This window comes from Equus przewalskii, chromosome 1 (genome assembly GCF_037783145.1).
Source record: "Equus przewalskii isolate Varuska chromosome 1, EquPr2, whole genome shotgun sequence".
Classification (NCBI taxonomy): domain Eukaryota; kingdom Metazoa; phylum Chordata; class Mammalia; order Perissodactyla; family Equidae; genus Equus; species Equus przewalskii.
Window position 1 is genome coordinate 162,538,284 of NC_091831.1, and position 13,906 is coordinate 162,552,189.

Below are 13,906 nucleotides of genomic sequence, written 5' to 3' on the forward strand. Positions count from 1 at the left end.
GAAACTTACAGCCCAAAGGACTTTCATCAGAATTTCCCCAAGTCTCCTTCCTTGCCCAGGCTGGTCAGATTGTCTTGAATCTGTGGGGGAAATCCAAACAAGTGAAAATAATCTTGTCTGAGAATAACAACATTTGTCTGTCTTAACACTTCCAGTTTTCACATGCACTGTCACATTTGTCTCTAGAACAGCAGTGCTTGGGATTGGAAATGAAGTTTCCAGTTCTGTAGTCAGTGGAGCCCCACCTCTGGATGAAGGAGAGGTACAGGGAGGAAAAACACAACCAGGTCAGCGATTTCTTTATGGTTTACATCTAGGGTGCCCTATGGGTAAAAAGTTCAGTACAAACTCTGACATGGATGACATACCCCAGTTCCTCAGCTTCCTTAAATCAGATCAGGGAGGCTCACATGGTGCCAGAAAAATGGAGAACAGCCTCCAACCCACAGGCCACCATGTTTACTGCTCCACGCTTAGCATTCAAGGTCACAGTGACCCTCAAAATTGGCCAGCTCTTAACTTGGAGACCACGTGTGTGATAAGAGCCTCTGTGTTGACGCTGGGTCCCATGGGCCTGGTCCATCTAGCCGGGCATGCAGGGCAGCCATCCCCTCCCAGGTCTTGATGCTTATCTGGGTGCCTTATCTTGATGCTTATCTGGCTGTAGAGTTCAGTCCAGTCACAGCGGTAGATGAACGTCCCCCGACCAAAACACACACACACCAGACTCATTTTCACATGGGGTAAAGATCTCCCTCTGGGTTCTTGTCACCCCGGCAGGCCTGCCTTCTCATATCTTATCGCCACAAAGACCTCTGTAGCAGAATATCTTAATGGTCTTGGCCACATTCGTGACACGGGAAGAACAGTTGTTTTCACACAGCTTTTGTTTGAGGGCCGAAAATCCTCCTGAAGCAAAGATGTTCCAAGATCATGCTCAGAAAGACACAAGGAAGGGAACAAAACAAACGAAAATACACTACTATACACACAAGCACACACAAATATATATGCACACAGACAGGCATATATTTGAGTGTGTATCATATATGAAATATGCATACGTGTGTCTATGTACATACGTATAGATACAGGTATAGGTATGTAAATATGATTTTGAAAAGCTACCTTGGTACATACATAGCCCTATGAGGAGAGATTTCTATGGCTATCAATGTTTACAAAGCCTCTGCTGTAGTCCGATGCTCTGATGTTAGAGCAGGACAATGAGGCCAGAAATTCATATGACTGAGCAGGGGCTCAGGGCACTTAAGCTCCAGTTCGGATCGCTCCCAACTGAGAGATAAAGGCTCAGAGCTGCAAAGTCTTAAATGATCTTATGTCTACACCCAAGATAAGCTCCCTGGCCCCTGACGAAGATGTTTGCCAGCCTCTCTTGCAACAATTCCCTGGAGAGGAAGCTGGGCAGGAATGCTTCCTGTGTGTGTATGTGCGTGTACACACATTATGTAACCATGTGACCTTGAGCACATCACTTAATCTCTCTGGGTCTGTTTCATTTTACAATGTGGTTCCTGATAATGCCCATGCAGAGAGTGGAGAATTCAGTGAGATCACATATATGAATCACATATGCCTGGGAACATAGTGAGGTATGGATTCATAGTAATGCCCTTGGCCTTCTCTCTTCCCTGATTTCCCCCAAACTGCATTTGTGTTAAAAAGCAGCTACCAAATAAAGACCCATTTGCAGATAGCATGACGCACAACCCCCCCATCTTTTTCCTACACGCATCAGCTGTGAGTTGGTACACCAGTGGGGACCCACTCTTTTGGGACACTCAGCAGAGCCCAGGGTGGCACCCTCTTGGAACAAGGCTTTCCTCCTCTTATCTGTTATATCCTCTATGGGGTCAAGGAAAAAGTCTAACTTCCCTGCCCCCGTGAGACTTTAGGAAAGATGAGATTTCTGGGAGGCAAGGGCCAAGCCAAAGACACAAGCCATTGCTAATCCCACTCATTCTGGTCCCCATTATCTCCTCAGGAGTTATCGAATGTCGCTCATGAGTATTTTTATGTGTAGGTATTTAAGATGCTCATAGCGGCTCAGCCTAAGTCTTAGCATTTGATGTCCAGGGGGGCCAGAAAGCTGACTCCTAAAAACCTCAGTGGTGGAGTTCATCACCTTGATGAATTAAGTGTGGTCCAGTAACAGATCCGTCCTCCATTTTCCTCACTTAGGAACCTGAGACAAGGCAACATTAAAAATGTTTAGAGTTTTGCAATCATATATCGGAGGTTACGGCAAAAAAGCCAGAGAGAGGACAGAGAGAATAATAGTCTTTGGTATCTCAGTAAATTATCCTGCCACAGTTCCATTGGTAAAATGCTCTCAGTGGCCCAGCAGGTTTCTGCAATGCCTGATTTCTCATGTGCAGCCTTTGAAGGGCTGTCTAGAATGGTCCAGATCTTTTGCTTTGTCCACATGTGGTTCCAGTGCTACTTCCCAGTACTTGGTCAGAAATAGAATTTTAATAGCCTTGGGGGATGAAGGCACTACTACTAGGAGATGTCATGTCAAAACTGGAGGAGAGAGAGGGGACGTGACACAAGAATTCTTAGTTGTGAATTATATCTTGCAAACATAACACTTCATTACATCTATGCTGAACTATGAGACAGAAAGAAAGAGAAAGACCCACCAATTTTGCAGTCATATACTAGAGGTTCTGGTAAATTATTCAGCAGCAACCCCTTCCCCACGCCAAAGCAAACAATTTGCCGCATCCCATACGGACACGGTAAGAAAGCACACAGCACTAGCTCCTGAGTGAGATGGGAGAAGAAAGAACTCGTTCACTCCAGAAGGTCAAGGTGTGACCTTTAGCCTCTGTGGGAATGAATGCTTTGGGGAAAGGAAATGGCCTCAGTGGGCAAAATTCCTGGGGAGATAAAGACCCTCAGGTGGGGTTTTGGGGGAGAGGAGTCTTGAGTGTGATCCAAGGTCACATCAAAAGTGACATCATAACCCAGAACATCACTCCCTTCCAACCTGCTCCCACCCAGAAGTGCGGTCAACACCTGCCCCCAGTTGGGAGGAGGTGGGCACACTGTTCTCACCCAAGCCCACTTCTCCTCCCCCTTCCTCTATAGTCCTCTGTCTACTCATCACCCCAGACATTGACCCACACCAGAGCTTTATTTAATTATCCCCAACCCAACATCCACACATTGCTCTTTGTTGGTGGCTGGGCAATGATTAGAGTAGGCAACAAGGAGAAATTAAAGGGTGTTCTAGTGGTTACCAAAACTCTGGAAATCTCATAAATTTATATCTGTCTTATACACATTTTTCTCTCCCCAATACTGCACTCTCTCCCTTATCCTTACCACTACAGAGGCAAAAGGGAAGTACAATCTTCCCCACTCCCACACATAACCTAGGTTCTCCTTCACTGACACGTCTTTCCCTGAAAACTGTTTTTGATGCCATGTAAACACCCCAGAAATTCTGACTATCATCCCAGCTTCCTAATAAGACTTAGCTCCTCAGCATCTTAGCTTTCTCATTTGTGAAATGGAAGAAACATCGGTAGGAACTCAGATGGTGGGGCGAGGATCTGTGGTTGGTGATCAATAAACAGTAGCCGACATTATGACATTGCGTAATATTGTCTCATTTGTTCAACAAACTGAAGAATCATATCTTCTTTTCTAGACATATTTTTATTATAAAATTTCACTTCAACACAGATTCTTAAAATTACAAGTCACAAATGCTTTTCACCATCTTTTAGTTTGTCTCCCTTTGGTCATATCTGAGAAGAAATTTAGTCTCTTCACTGAGGCTGTTTCCATGTAGGATTCTTTCTAGGAAGGCACCTGTATTATACCCTTTCCCACATGTCTACCACCTCACTAAGTTTTCCACTCCCTTAAATTTGTATGACTACTTCTGTATTTGGGAGGATGTTCCTCCATGACCTTAGCCGTTTGACTAGCCATTGAGGTTTAAAGAAAATTTTCCTTGAATTTCCCACTCCCTCCATTCTCAGCCTAGTCAGTCTATCATGTCAAGGTGGCTATGTTAAGGGCCCTAGCCTGACTCTTGAAGAACCACCCAAATACGGTGAAGGCCAGGAATGAGGGTGGTAGGAAAGGGCAGGGCCTGAGACTCAGGGGTTTCACATCCTCCTCTAACCTCTCCTTCCTATGTGAGGAGTTTTAGTATATTTGCTTTCCAAATATACTAAAGCAAGGGAGTAATTAGTGAAATTATGGGAGCTCTAGCAATTCTGAGAGGCATCTTGGGCTGGAGCACACATAAAGGCCGGAAGTTTTTTAGCTTCAGGTCAGCAGAATGACCAACAACCCCCCAGACACACAGCAAATAAAGGTTCCATAGTGTTGTGCTTTGTTGACCCTGTCATGCCTTGTCTTATCAAGGGACTGACTTGTTACTTTAGACTTCAAACACCACCTAAAGCCGTGAACTGTATTCTGAAATATTTCTCTGCTTCTTGTCTTGACAGAGATAGAACCAGTCTTCTCAGACACAGCTAGATACAGATAAGGTAACAGAGACTCCAGTGACCACACAAACAAGAATATAGTCCTTGCAAAAAAGTTTGGAAAAGTCACTAAACAAATGGATGACTGTACCACACTACTAGTAATATGACCAATCCCTGGGGCAGGGGGACAGCGTTCTTTCCAGAGCGACCACATTACAATATGCAAAATTCCAAGTTTTCACTGCAAAATTGCAAATGCAAAGAAACAAAAAAAGTATGATCCATCCATAGTGGGATAAACATAAATTGACGGAAAACATTTTGAAGAAGCCCAGACATTGTTTATATCAGACAAAATGTAAATTGACTTTCTTTAAAACATTCAAAGAACTAGAGGAAACTATGAAAGGAACTCAAGGAAATCAAGAATAGTGTATGAAAAAGTAGATAATATCCATAGATATATAGAAATTATAATTTTGAAGCTAAAAAGTGCAATAGCTGTAATGAAAATTCCACTAGAGAAACTCAACAATAGATTGACCAGGCAGAAGAAAGAATCAATGAACCTTCAGGGCAAAGGAAAGAATCCAGTCTGAGGAGGAGAAAGAAAAAAGAAAGAAGAAAATGTACAGAGCCTAAGGGACCCATGGGAAACTATCAAGAATACTAACAGATGCCTTATGGGAGTCCCAGAAGGAGAAAAAGGAAAGGATCAGAAAAACAATATTTGAAGAAATGATGGCCCAAAACTTCCTAAATCTGATGAAACACAGGAATATGCATATCTAAGAAGATCAACAAATTTCAAGGAGGATAAACACAGAGATCCACACTGAGATAGACTATAATCAAACGTCAAATGCCAAAGACAAAGAGTAAATCCAGAAAGCAGCAAGAAGAAGTGACTTACCATGGACAGATGATTCACAGTAAGATTAACAGCCCATTTCTCATCAGAAATCATGGAGGCCAGGAGGCAGTGGGATGACATATTTAAAGTACTGAAAGGAAAAATAAAAAGCCTGTCAACCAAGAATACTATACCTGGTGAAATTGCCCTGCAAAAACATGGAGAAACACAGATATCCCCAGATAAACAAAAGCTAAGAGAATTCATCATTAGTAGATCTGCCCAAAAGAAATTCTAAAGGGAGTCCTTCAGGCTGAAACAAGGGCATTAGATGGCCACTTGAGTCCAAATGAAGAAACAAAGATCTCTGGTAAAAAGAACTACAAAGATAAATATAAAAGCTAGTAATAGTCTATTCTGTGTTTGTAACTCTCCTTTTTGTTTGCTATATGATTTAAAATACATAAATGCATAATAATAAATACTTATTAAATAATAAATGCATCAAACAATAATGGTAAAACTTATGGGCACACATGTATAAAGATGTAGTATGTCACATTAACAACATTAAGAGGAATGGAACTGAACAGGAGTTAATAAACAAATTAAAAAAAATGCAGGGTAGAAAATCAGTTGCGTTTCTATATACCAGCAATGAACAATCCAAAATGGAAATTAAGAAAACAATTCCACTTACAATAGCAATAAAAGAATAAAATACCTAGGACTAAATCTAACCAAGGAGGTGAACAAATCATACATGACAACTACAAAACGTTACTGAAATAAATTGAAGGAGGACTAATTAAATAGAAAGACATTCCATGTTCATGGATTGGAAACCATATAGTGTTAAGATGGCAATACTCTTCAAAGCCACCTACAGAGTCAATGCCATCTCTATCAAAATTCCAACGGCCATTTTTGCTGAACTGGAAAAGCCAATTCTAAAATTCATGTGGAATTTCAAGGGTCCCCAATTAGCCAAAACAACATTGAAAAAGAAAAAGAAAGTTGGAGGACTCGTACTTCTTGATTTCAAAATATACTACAAAGCTGAGGTTGGCCCCGTGGCACAGTGGTTAAGTTTACATGTTCTGCTTTGGTGACCTGGGATTCACCGGTTCGGATCCCAGGTGCGGACATACACACCACTTGTCAAGACATGATGTGGTAGCCATCCCATGAATAAGTAGCAGAAGATGGGCACAGATGTTAGCTCAGGGCCAGTCCTCCTCAGCAAAAAGGAGGAGGATTGACAGCTGATGAAGATTCAGGGCTAATCTTCCTCAAACAAACAAACAAGAAACACTTACTACAAAGCTACAGCAATCAAACACAGCGTGGTACTACATAAGGATGGACATATAGACCAATGGAATAGAACTGAGAACCCAGAAATAAACCTGAACCAATTGATTTTTGACAAGGGTGCCAAGACCATTCAGTAGGGAAAGAATAATATCTTCAATAAATGGCGCTGGTACAACCTGATAACTACATGAAGAGAATGTAGTCGGATCCCTACCTAACTCCATACACAATAATTAGTTCAAAATGGATCAACAGCCTAAATATCAGAGCTTAAACCATAAAACTCTTAGAAGAAAACATAGAGTAAATCTTCACAACCTCTGATTTGGCACTGGATTCTTAGATTTGAGACCAAAAGCACAAGCAACAAAAGATAAAATAGATAAATTGGATTTCATAAAAATTAAAATGTTCTATGTACTAAAGATAGTATCAAGAAAGTGAAAAGACAATCTACAGAATGAGAGAAAATATTTACAAATCATATATCTGATAAAGGTCGAGTATCCAGAATATATAAAGAACTCTTACAACTCAACAACAAAAAGACAAACAACTCAATTAAGAAATGGGCAACAATTTGAACTGACATTTTCCCAAGATATACAAATGACCTGCAAAAAGAGGAAAAGATACAAACATCAGTAGTTATTAAGGAAATGCAAATCAAAAGCACAATGACATATCACTTCATAACAACCTGAATGGCTATAATCAAAAAGAAAGAAAGAAGAATAACAAGTGTTGGCAAAGATGTGGACAAATGGGAACCCTTGTACATTGCTGGTGGGAATGTAAAATGGTGCAACCACTGAGGTAAAAAGTTTGGTGGTTCCTCAAAAATGTAAACATAGGATTACCATATGACCTAGAAGTGCCACTCCTAGGTGTGTATCCAAGAGAAATGAAAACGTATGATCCACACAGAAATTTATCCACAAACATTTATAGCAGCATTAGTCATAATAGCCAAAAGGTGGGAAAAACCCAAATGTCTACCCACAGATGAATGGATAAATTATAGTATATGTATACAAAGGAATATTACTTACCTATAAAAAGAATGAATATTGACACATGCCACAGCTGGATGGACCTCAAAATCATTATGCTAAGTGAAAGAACCCGGATACAACAGGTCAAATACCAATTGATTCCATTTATGTGACATATCCAGAATATGTAAATCCACAGAGAGAGATAGAAGATTATAGGCTGCCAGGGGGCGGGGCCGGGGGTTGGAGACAGAGGAGGGAAAGTGACTCAGTACTCACTGTGCTGTGGACCTACAGCTTACCAGGTATGGTTGGTTGGTCTTCTGGGTGATGAAAAAGTTTCAAAACTAGCAAGAGGTAGTAGTTCCACAATATTTTGAATGCACTAAATGCCACTGAGTTGTACTTTAAAATAGTTAACTATATGTTATGTGAATTTCACCTCAATTTTTAATAAAGGCTGGTAGACTTATGTTTAGCGTAACTCCCTTTGAATTTTAAAAAATGCAGATATACATGAGAGAAAAATGTTAGATCATACTTCAAGACATTAAAGATGATTATCAATGAGTGATGGGAAATCAGGTAATTTTAATTGTTTCCTCTTTGCTTAAATTATTTTTAAAATTTTCCAACAATGTTAGGAAATAGTTGCATGTTGAATTCTTTAGTATCTGGGAAAGAAATATGATAGTGATATTGACTACCAGATTTTTAGGAGCATGAGGAAGATGCTTAAATTGTAGAGTTAAACAAGGACAAAAGAAAACTGTATTGTGTATATAATATGATCCCAAGTATTTAAAATGCACTGCTCATGGTAACAGGCTCTCTGCTGGTGAGAGGAAGATGAGTGGCATTGTTTCTTTCTACTTTCCATATTTTCTTAACAAACATTTACCACCACTATAATCAGAAAAGTGATTTTATTTTTAAAATGTCTACTACTGGCTAAGCTAGGTGCAACAAGGTAGAGGTTTGATAAATGTACTTGGTTTGATAAGGAGAATATTTACACTGGAATCATGGATTTTGATACAGAATACTCCTCATAGAAAAACTGTAAACTACAGAAAATGTAAAGAGGGAAACTGAAATCACCAGGCCGTAAGCACTCAGATATGCTTGGTTGTGCTCTGAAGAGGATTGGGGTTGGTCTGCTTAGAAACAACAGTCCTTCACTTCCATCATAGCGAGATCATCGGCAGAGTTTGTTGAGCAAACGAGAGTCTATTATGTGCCGGGCCAGCTCCATTAGAAGTGTGGCTTTCTAGATGGAGAACAGAGAATATTGAAAGGATAATTATTGGTCTTTGGTTGCCTGGTAAGCTGTCTCACTTCACACGGTATCGGCAATTTAGTCATCTGAACTTCCTTTGAGAACTCAGCCCTTTCCCAGTCTTAGTGCATGTGGTTTGGGTGGGACTGACTCCAGCCTACCCAAAGGAAACTGACCTAGGCTTGAGTTAATTAGTAGCTTCAATTCCTAGGGTCATAATGATTTGTTAATTTAGGCCAATAAAGGTCAAGTGCAGGTCTTTTGTTAAAAACATGGACAAGAGAAATGTAATCTATCACTCTGAGCATTTGTAACTTAAAAAGAGATGTTAAAAATCCCCTAGGAAGGAAGCTGTGCTGATGAATGGGTTGCTACATGGATTTGGTAGATGGTGGCCATGCTTTGTTCTCATCTTGTGCATCCCTCTACTACGGTCCTTCCCATACTGTGCTGTGGTCACTGATGCTTCTGTCTCCTCCATCAGACAGACAGCTCTCTAAGGGAAGGAGACACATCTCCACTATGTTTGGTCATGGCACAGAGAAGTGCCCTAACACACATTTGCTAAAGAAATCATCCTGATGGACTTAGCAACATGGAAATGAGGTATTGGTGGTTCCATCACTGGGGACTCAGGTTTCCGGGGCTCCAATACCTCTACTTGTCGATACCACAGCCCACAGTCTCCACTTTGTACCCTTGGGTTCCTGCTCTAGGCTGGAACAGGTGATCCGCCCTGAGTCATCCACTGTGGGTTCTGATGTGGTCACTGCATGATTCTCACATCACCACCCAGAGGATGTCATCAGGCAGAAGGAGTGGGGGCGGGGAAGGTTTCATAGAAAGCCATCTCTGATGAAACACCACACACCACAGGGGGACTTGAGGGCACAGATCCCATCTGTACCTCCTTCCTCTCCTCGGGGATAAAAGAGAGCAAGGAGGAAGCACCAGCCTCCCCAACCTGGGCAAACTTCTTGGAAAGATGCAGCCTCTCCTGCTCCTGCTGGCATTTTTACTGTCCCCTGGGGCAGAGGCAGGTGAGTGACCATCCCCGCCCTCAGATGCCCAACCCTTCCCCCCAAACACAGTGGGCTCAGATCTCCTGCCCCTTCTGCACATCCCTGATCCATCCATCCACCAGCAACATTCTGAATCCCAGCTCCCATCCCAACTCAGAATCCCATGTATGACGCTGGATAAATTACCAGCAGGAATGGCAGGGCAGAAGGCTGTTCTCAAGAAGAGCCAGTGGGTGCTATTCCCTCCCTAGGCCCTACGTTTGCCATCTGCAAAGTGGAACTTAACTGGAAGTGCATGGCAGAGGGAGGGAAACTGGAAAAGAGAAAATAATGAATTCCCCCGCAGAGGGCAGAGTGGGCCTGGCTTCCAGGTCTGGGATGACACAGATGCTCCCCTCTGTGTCTGCTTAGGAGAGAAGTCTGGAGCTCTGCAGACCCCAGAGTTGGTGGGACCACTGTCCCCAGAGGACTGCTGGTACCTTGCTCAGTCCAAGGCCCCTCAGTCCCTTCTCCAACTCTGCTTTTCTTCCCAGGCCTTTAGCAGCTCCCTTCTTTCCAGGATGCAGCCACTGTTTGCAGACCTGAACTTCTCTGCTTTCCAGAATCCCACAAGCACTGGCCCTACAAACTCTCCTTCAGGCCCATTGGGGGCCATTCCTTCATGCAGCCAACAAACAGCTTTTGGGTACCCACTATGTGTCAGGCCATGGGAAACAGGCTATGACAACATCTAGATCCCTAAACTTAAGTCCTCCCCACTGGAAACAGCATCATCCCAGACATCACAGGACAACAGGGCCTTAGAAAGTCTTTTGAAACCAAGCAAAGTCAGGAGATGAATTTTCAGGAGCCTCTAGGATTTTTCTGTCCCTAAGACGCATATGCTCACCTCCAATTATCTGTGGAGGACACATTCACAGGCCAAGCCTGTCCTCTTCCTTTTTCTAGAGGGAAAGCCCCACCCAAGCCCCTCTCAACTCCAGGCCATCTCGGGTTCCCAGATGCCCAGCAGTCCTGAGCCATCAAGGTGACGCATGCCTGGTGGACTGGTTGGGTGTGCACAAGCAGATAAGACTTTTCCTTCAGGGGAGATCATCGGGGGACATGAGGCCTGGCCCCACTCCCGCCCCTACATGGCATTTGTTCTGTCTCTGGAGAAAGAAAAAGGGAAGAGCTGCGGCGGTGTCCTCGTGAGAGAGGACTTTGTTCTGACAGCTGCTCACTGCTGGGGAAGGTGAGGCACCACAGAAAATTAACACCTCCTGGGACCCCTACAGGGACCCATGTCTTCTGCCCAGGGCCTGCAGCCTGGGGTAGCTCCCCTGGCTCCTGGTAACTCAAGGCCATGAGAGGACATGAGAGGGGCCATCTGACAGCGTGACTGGGTGATGGAAAGTGAGAATAGGACAGGCAAGCTTTGGCGTCAAAGGGTCAGAGGTGAGAGCTAGTGGCCCAGTTGAGAAGAGAGACCACACTGGGCAAATGAATCAGCTGTGGAGGATGAAACCATGCACTAGGGTCAAAAGGCAAACTCAGAGTCCTTTCACAATATTGCCTGAGGGCTGACAAAGCTCCCAGAATCCCCCCTCAGAGTCACCCACTGCCCAGTACTCCTGTTGTTTTGATTTCTCCACCTGCAGCCCTGCCCTGCCCCAGCTGTCACCTGCCCTTCATGGCTCTTGGGCTCGATCTCCTTTGACTCCATGCCCCCCGGCATCCCCACCCTGCTTTCTGTGTAGCTCAATCAAGGTGACCCTGGGGGCCCACAACATCCAGAAGCAGGAGAGGACCCAGCAGGTCATCCCTGTGAAGGAAGCCATCCCCCACCCACACTATAATTCTAAGAACCTCAACAATGACATCATGTTACTAAAGGTAAGCGAACCTCCACACTGCTCTTGCTGTCCTGGGTCCAGATTGCTTCCCCTCCCACTGGGACCTGTCCCTTCCCTCCTTCCCATCCTGGCCGCCTGACTAGTCCCAGTGGCTCAGGAGAGAGGGAAGTCAGTGCAGCCCCAACTCAGTGTCCAGGCCCAGGAGGCCAGTGGCTGAGCTGGACCTTCTTGCCTCTTCTCATCAGCTGGAGAGAAAGGCCATGTGGACTGCAGCTGTGAGGCCCCTCAGCCTGCCCAGGGGCACAGCCCAGGTGAGGCCTGGAGAGGTATGCAGTGTGGCTGGCTGGGGAAGTGTCACCCCAATCGGCAGAGCATCGGACACTCTGCAGGAGGTGGAGCTGACCGTGCAGCAGGACCAGGTGTGCGAGTTCCTCTGGCACGATTACAACAAGACCACTCAGCTGTGTGTGGGGGACCCGAAGGAAAAGAAGTCTTCCTATAAGGTGAGACTGGGCATCTACCTAGCTTGGCTCTGGGGAGAGGGATGTTTTGGGACTTTCAAACCCAAGCAGTGGAGACTCCTTCACCTCCTACACTCTGATCTTTCTCCTGGAAAGAGAAGGCAGGCGAAGCCAGAGTGGGGAGTCATAGGCCTTCTGGGAGCCTACAAGGGGCCTGAGTAGCAACCAAACATGGTGCTCCATCCAGATCATGAATTTGCAACACTCTGCCCCACGCCGGGCAGCAGGTGTTAGAATACTGCTCCCTGGGTGTGCAGCAGTCAAACCAGGTGGCTCCTCAGAGCTGGCTCCCATCTTGGTTAAGTGGCTCACCTTCCATGCTGAGTGTCCTCCTCACCTGCCTGCTTCCATGTCCTTACATGGTAGACCAAAGCAGAGTCCCACAGTGCCCTCACGGGAGAGGATCTGGGACCCTGAAGAGGGAGCCGCCCCTTGAGTGAAATGAAGCCATGACAATGTCCAGGGTCAGGACTGGGCAGCTGAGGGCCCCAGAGGGGCCTGCCCTGCTCTCTGATCTCCCACATGGAGGCCAGGCCAGGCGGTCTTCACTGAGAGGGCACTTGGGATGCAGGTGGGCAGGAACAGGGAGCACAGATTCAATCCTCCCTGCTCTCTGTCCACAGGGGGACTCCGGGGGCCCTCTCGTGTGTAAGAACGTGATCCAGGGCATTGTCTCCTATGGACGAATACTCGGGATTCCTCCAGGGGCCTTCACCAAAGTCTCAAGTTTCCTGCCCTGGATAAAGAAAACCATGAAGGGGCCGGCACCGTGGCAGAGGGGTTAAGTTCGTGCGCTCCACTGCGGCTGCCCAGGGTTTCGACCCTTCAAATCCTGGGCACAGACATTGCACCGCTCATCAGACCATGCTGAGGCGGCATCCCACATGTCACAACTAGAAAGATCAACAACTAAGAATATACAACTATGCACTGGGTGGCTTTGGAGAGAAAAAAAAGGAAAAACGTAAAATCTTTAAAAAAAAAAAAAAGAAAACCATGAAAAGCCTCTAACTGTAGGAACCAGCCCACCTTCTCTGTAGCTGATCCACAATGACACCAGTAACTGAATAAATGTCTCTGACCTGAGCAGGAAGGGCTGGTTTCTTGTTTATTCACTGACCCTCATTCACAGGCACCAACTCTGTGCTTAGAAGGCCAATGACACAAATCTGCTGTTTTCTGCTTCTTCCTCTTCCCCCTCATCCCCACCACCTTGCCCAAACCTCATGCAAATCTGTTACCCAGCTCCTTCTGACCCTCACCTTTCTCTGGGCCTGCCCTTCTGCCAGGGCTGCAGCGGAGCACCATCAGGAAAAAACATGAACCTCTCTGGTGTTGGGGCTCAGGGTGAACTTTTGGCCTCCTTCCCTGTGTTATATGGCAGAGAGGAAGGGGGAGGACACCATGGGTCCCTGACACCCAGCAGGCACCCTGGGGCTGCAGCTCAATGGCATAGTCACACACACTGGGGAGCGCAGAGGTTGCCTGAGCAGGACATTTCTCTCCCATAGCCAGGGAGCTGGCGCGCAATTAGCTTGGGTCCCTGGAGAAGCTCCTCGTTCTCACCCAGGCTGAGTTTCCTCCCTGCCCTCCTGTGACCTTGGGGTCC

General features: G+C 45.1%; 1 protein-coding gene across 1 annotated transcript; it reads left to right on the top strand.

Moving 5' to 3' along the window:
• Window positions 1-9,716: 9,716 nt before the first annotated feature.
• On the top strand, window positions 9,717-13,390 carry LOC103561488 (granzyme H-like). The gene is made up of 5 exons (XM_070628181.1): window positions 9,717-9,959; window positions 11,028-11,175; window positions 11,681-11,816; window positions 12,022-12,279; window positions 12,921-13,390. The coding sequence occupies exons 1-5, from the start codon at window positions 9,905-9,907 to the stop codon at window positions 13,080-13,082; spliced, it is 759 nt and encodes a 252-aa protein (XP_070484282.1). The 5' UTR covers window positions 9,717-9,904; the 3' UTR covers window positions 13,083-13,390.
• The last annotated feature ends 516 nt before the right edge of the window (window positions 13,391-13,906 follow it).